Source organism: Mandrillus leucophaeus, unplaced genomic scaffold (assembly GCF_000951045.1).
Source record: "Mandrillus leucophaeus isolate KB7577 unplaced genomic scaffold, Mleu.le_1.0 Scaffold49, whole genome shotgun sequence".
Classification (NCBI taxonomy): domain Eukaryota; kingdom Metazoa; phylum Chordata; class Mammalia; order Primates; family Cercopithecidae; genus Mandrillus; species Mandrillus leucophaeus.
In genome coordinates, this window is record NW_012105253.1 from 1,847,429 (window position 1) to 1,853,376 (window position 5,948).

A 5,948-nucleotide genomic window follows, 5' to 3' on the forward strand; every position below is an offset into this window, starting at 1 on the left:
AGCATAGGCCAATTCATGGAACCAGAAAGAAGAGGTTAGCAGGAGCTGGGGAGATGGGCAGTTAATTTCTTATTAGGAACAGAGTTTCTATTTGGATGATGGAAAAGTTTAGAAATAGATAGTGGTGATGGTTGTACAACATTATGAATGTAACTGATACCACTGGATTGCACACTTAAAAATGTTTAAAATGGGCCGGGCGTGGTGATTTACGCCTGTAATCGCAGCACTTTGGGAGCCCAAGGTGGGTGGATCACGAGGTCAGGAGATTGAGACCATCCTTGGCTAACACCTGTCTCTACTAAAAATACAAAAAATTAGCTGGGCGTGGTGGCAGGCGCCTGTAGTCACAGCTACTTGGGAGGCTGAGGCAGGAGAACGGCGTGAACCCGGGAGGCAGACCTTGCAGTGAGCCAAAATCACGCCACTGCACTCCAGCCTGGGCAACAGAGGGAGACTCCATCTCAAAAAGAAAAAAAAGATTAAAATGGCAAATTTTATGTAAGTTATATCTTACCATAATAAGAGAAAAAAAGAAAATGGGTTAAATAAGTGCAATTAGATCCTTTTCAGTAATTGAAAAAGTAAATGGATATGCTGTAGGATGCAAAGGTAGTACAGCAACACTGTGAGCAAACAGCATGATTGGAAAATGAGTGGCATACTTAAAGACAAACTCTTTTTGAGGCATCAATTATAGTACCTTTCATTGGAAGAAAGAATGATTAAGTGGGTGTAGCTTGTGTATGTTCATCTTCCTCTCTAAATAGCAAAGTGAATAAAATAAACCTTCTGGGCCGGGTGCGGTGGCTCACGCCTGTAATCCCAGCACTTTGGGAGGCTGAGGCGGGCGGGTCACAAGGTCGGGAGATTGAGACCATCCTGGCTAACACAGTGAAACAGCGTCTCTACTAAAAATACAAAAAGTTAGCCGGCTGTGGTGGCAGGTGCCTGTAGTCCCAGCTACGCGGGAGACTGAGGCAGGAGAATGGCGTGAACCCGGGAGGCGGAGCTTGCAGTGAGCCGAGATTGCGCCGCTGCCCTCCAGCCTGGATGACAGAGCAAGACTCCGTCCCAAAAAATAACCAATAAATAAATAAATAAATAAACTGACAACTTCTACTATATGGTTTTTCCATTTAGACTCTGCATGCTTAAATGGGCCATTAATCACAGCAGGCACATGTATGTGGAAGAGCTCTGTAAACTGCAAAACATACAAATCCTGTGTCCCCTTCTTATTTTCTAGAATAGCCATGTTTAATCTACTTTTTAGCTGCTTCCTTTTATAAACTTATAAAGAATTATATTGTAATTTTTTTTTCTCCCTTTTAGTATTTAGTGTCTCTGATCCGGGACAAGCTAGGATGGATGTGGGTTTTCTACTTTTTCATTCTCATGGTAAGTAGGTGCTCCTTTAAAAAAAGAAAGTCATTTTTCTATTAATTAAGTTCAAAGCATTTACTTAAGTCACTTCTTCAGCAGAATTGTTGATTGCTTTTAAAGGCGCCTTTGTGAAAAGTAACATTTTATTAGTCTAAAAGACACCTCCTTCTTCTTCTCCTTCTCCTTCTCCTTCTCCTTCTCCTTCTCCTCCTTCTCCTTCTCCTTCTCGTTCTCCTTCTCCTTCTCCTTCTCCTTCTCCTTCTCCTTCTCCTCCTTCTCCTTCTCCTTCTCCTTCTCCTTCTCCTTCTCCTCTTCCTCTTCCTCTTCCTCTTCCTCTTCTTCTTCTTCTTCTTCTTCTTCTTCTTCCTTCTTCTTCCTTCTTTTTCTTCTTTCTTCTTTCTTCTTCTTCTTTTTTTTTTGAGGCAGTCTCGCTCTGTTGCCCAGGCTAAAGTGTGGTGGCATGATCTCGCCTCACTGCAGCCTCTGCCTCCCGGGTCAAGCGATTCTCCCACCTCAGCCTCCCGAATAGCTGGGATTACAGGCACCTGCCACCACGCCCGGCTAATTTTTGTATTTTTAATAGAGACGGTGTTTCACCATATTGGCCAGGCTGGTCTTGAACTTCTGACGACCTCAGGGGATCCACCCGACTCGGTCTCCCAAAGTGCTGGGATTACAGGCATGAGCCACTGTGCCTGACCTCACATTCTTCTTTTTAAGGAAGAAAAAGGCTCTCAGTTTGCTCTTGACCTGAGTCTAATGAATATTGCCATTTATGACTTCAGAAAAACAAGAAGAGACTTATTTAAAGTATCACCAGCCCCTAATCAGTATACTCTTCTAGGCTACTCTCTATCTGCTGAATATAATTTAGGAATTCTGAAGTAAATTACAATGTACACCAAGCAACACTGAGTTAAAAGAGAAGCATTGCTGTAATTAACACTGTCATGTTTCCCGGTTCTAAAACGGTGATAGTTTCTTGAGGAAATATTTATGATGCCCTAGACAATCTTGGCTAGGATTCTCTGCTTTCTTGGAAATAGCCAATAAAGAATAAGTCGTTGTTTATTTTTTTAACTTATTTTTTTGAGACAGGGTCTCATTCTGTTACCCAGGCTGGAGTGCAGTGGCACGATCACAGCTCACTACAGCCTTGACCTCCTGGGCTCAGGTGATCCTGGGCTCAGGTGGTCCTCCCACTTCAGCCTCCTGATTAGCTGGGACTGTAGGTGTGTGCCACCACGCCTTGGTAACTTTTTGAATTTTTCCTAGAGGGGGTTTCACCATGTTGCCCAGGCTGGTCTCAAACTCCTGAGGCTTTGTGCTTTTAAAATGTTGCTCTCTGTTATGAGCTGTGACATACTGAGGCACATTATTGGTGGGACAGTGCTCAAGACAGGTCTACCCGAGAGTGTGGAAGGCACCAGGGACGCATTCAGTATCCTGTCCTCAAACCCAGGGCACTGGGACTGAAGGCAGCCTCCACCACCCCTACTCCAGGCAGCTGTCCTCTTGCTGTGGTCAAGGATTCCCGGGATAGTCCAGCTCCAGGAATACCTTGGAGCTTTCATCTAATTCCCATCTAGCTTCCAAAGACTGGGCCATATAACTTGTGTTCCATTTCTGACATCCGTGCTAAGTAGAGGGAAGTATCTTGTGATGAACTTTCTGATGTGATCATACTAGGAATTGTAGTAGAAAGAAGACTTTGTTATAAGGATCGTCGTTTTAATCTGAGCCTCTGGTCTCAGTTCTCTGCTCTGCCTATGGCAAATTATGTGTATGTGGTGTTCTTTTTTTTGGCAACTGAAATGTGATGTTAAGTATTTTGTTGTATTAGCCATACTTTTCAAAATCATTTTCTAATTCATTGATGATTAAACGTTACCTTTGTATGAAGTCAAAATGAATGTAATTGTACAAATCCATTGTTACGTTCAAAACATGACGCTCTAACAGAAGTAACTTGTTGTTGCATTTTTAATCCTATTTTCTCTTCACAGACAAGTTGTACAATTGTGTTTATCTCGCCATTAATAGTGAGGGAAATATTCTCTCTCGTGCGAAGGAGACAGGCTCACATACTGAGGGAGTGACTGGTGCCTGCGAGACAGAAAGAACAACGTCAGCCACATCAGGACCTTTGGGGCTTCGAATCTGCCCTAATTTGGGTTTGTCTAGGAGCACCAGCCTGACCTTGGATTGTCAGGGCTCTCTCAACACTGCCAGCCACCTGAGATGCTGACCAGCGGTGAAGGCTGAGCGAGTTTTCTACACTACAGGAATTATTGTTGATGATTTTTGTTGTTTCATGAATGTGCCGAGTGACCTCTGACTCTGCCAACATCTTTGTGTGGCCTGTTGAGGTTTAGCATTTTAACCTTAACTGTTGTTTTGGACTTGAACTTTCTCTAGCCTCAAAAATGGAGTGAATAGGAGGCAAAGCCACGCGTGGTTTGTGTTGGTGATGTGTTCCACAAATGGAAGAGATCATTGCATTTTGCTTTGGTAATGAGTTTATAGAGAGTGGCTCATCTTTGAAGCATCAAATCCCGATCAAATGCTCAAGCTGGACCGAGCTGCCAGCCTGCCTTGGACAAAGAATCCCTCTGTTCCCTGTGGTGGGAAAGATCACACTACATGCCCGTTGAATGGCTCAGTCACTCTGTGTCTGATCCAAAAGTCATTCAGCCCTAGAAGCATGAATATCTTCAAATTATTGTCAACTGTTCTCCTCCATCTTCATTCAAATTAACTTTGGCTCCTGGAAGTATTTAGTCTTCCTTTCAAGGACCATAAGGTACATCAGTTATCTCGAACATTCCGACGTGTAACTCGCAGCCGAAGCAACTCCACCCCAGATCTGTTGTCTGGGAACTTTAGGATCCTCTAGGAAGCTAATCTGCTTAGTCTATTTTTAGAGGATTGATCTCTGGCACAACCGGGTTCCTGGAGTTACCTCAGCTGAGGACTGGAATTAGAGAAAAGGGAAAGACCTTTTGTTCTAGTAAGTGTCAAGTACGGATGCTCTTTGACTTACAGTGGGGTTACGTCCTAGGAAACCCATTGGAAGTCAAATGCATCTAATACCCCTGACCTACCGAACGCCACAGCTTAGCCTCGCCCACCCTAAATGTACTCAGAACACTTAGAATTGCCCACAGTTGGGTAGAATCATCTAACACAAACTCTGTTTTATAATCACGTGTTGAATATATCATGTAATTTATTGAATACTGTACATTATGTCGAAATTGCAACCGTTTCGCACCATTGTAAAGTCCAAAAATCAGAAGCTGAGGACTGACTGTACGTGACATTGAATCACATGAGTGGATTACTAGGGCCTGAGGGGTGTCCGTTCTTTAGAAAAATGTAGAGTATATATCTTCAGGGCTGTGAATTCCATACTAGTTATCAATATTTTAAGATCATTCTGTATATGTATATATTTTAAATTATACAAGCAAGCTAGGAGGAGAATGTGCAATTTTGAAGGACACCTAATTTGCATTGGGTTAGGGAATATTTTTCAACCTCTTGCTTTATACTCTGATATGGGGTGTGTTTATGAACTTGTTAATATTATTTAATCATGCAGATTTCCAATCATTGTATTGCTCATTTACTGACAAAAGGAAAATACGAAACACAGAAAGGGGAAATAAACTGACTTTTATAATGAACCTCCGTTTCAGTATTTAAATGTATATACCATGAGTGCTGAGATTTAGAATGTGATCAGTGCCCTAATGTTTCCTGATACTGAGCGTTCCCGGGTGAGCCCACGCTAACCCACAGCATTGCTGGGTCACCTGCTCCTTCACCCGAGGTGCTGGGGTGGCTTCATTTCCATCTGTTCTGTGAAAACTTGCCCTTTCCGACTGTGGAAGACTGTGCTCCTTTTGGATGAATTGCCCGGTTGTAAGTTAAGGGCCGTCTGTTTTCTCATCGAACCTCTTGACTGGCGTTTGGTTCAGAGTTTCCTTTCCAGCTGCACTGTGGGTGTGGTCTCATCTTTGTGTCCCCACGCCAGCCAGTGTTTTCTTACCCAGTTGAACCTTAGATTGGTGACTGTTTCCCTGACTTTTCTATGGCCCCCGAGCTGTATTGAAATAAAACCATTTTTTGATTTTTTTTGAGACGAGTCTCGCTCTGTCACCCAGGCTGGAGCGCAGTGGCACGATCATGGCTCACTGCAGCCTCGACCTCCTGGAGTCAAAAGTGATCCTCCTGCCTCAGCTCCCAAGGAGCTGGGACTAGCCTCCCAAGTAGCTGACCGCGCGCCACCATGCCCGACTATTTTTAGTCTTTTTATTTTCTGTAGAGATGAAGTCTCACTGTTTCCTGGCTGGTCTCGAACTCCTGGGCTGAAGCGATCCTCCCACCTTGGCCTCCCCAAGTGCTGGGATAACAGGCATGAGCCACTGGGCCCTGCCTAAAATGAAATTACAAATAAATGCTCAGCACTGGACAACATGAAATAAGGATATATTCCCTTATTCTAGTTCTGCCAATCTGCACAGGATTTAACTTTTTTTTTTTTTTTTTTTTTTTTT

The 5,948-nt window shown here is 43.4% G+C and overlaps 1 protein-coding gene across 4 annotated transcripts in view; it reads left to right on the top strand.

Moving 5' to 3' along the window:
* The window catches only part of SLC37A3 (solute carrier family 37, member 3), a 64,248-nt gene extending 60,025 nt beyond the window's left edge, over window positions 1–4,223 (top strand). For 3 of the 4 annotated variants that reach the window (XM_011995455.1, XM_011995456.1, XM_011995457.1), the window contains 2 exons: window positions 1,336–1,401; window positions 3,393–4,223. In XM_011995455.1, coding sequence (XP_011850845.1) covers window positions 1,336–1,401; window positions 3,393–3,485 — 159 coding nt within the window. In that variant the 3' untranslated portion in view covers window positions 3,486–4,223. The remainder of the gene's footprint in view (window positions 1–1,335; window positions 1,402–3,392) is intronic. The other variant, XM_011995454.1, reaches the window with a different exon arrangement.
* The last annotated feature ends 1,725 nt before the right edge of the window (window positions 4,224–5,948 follow it).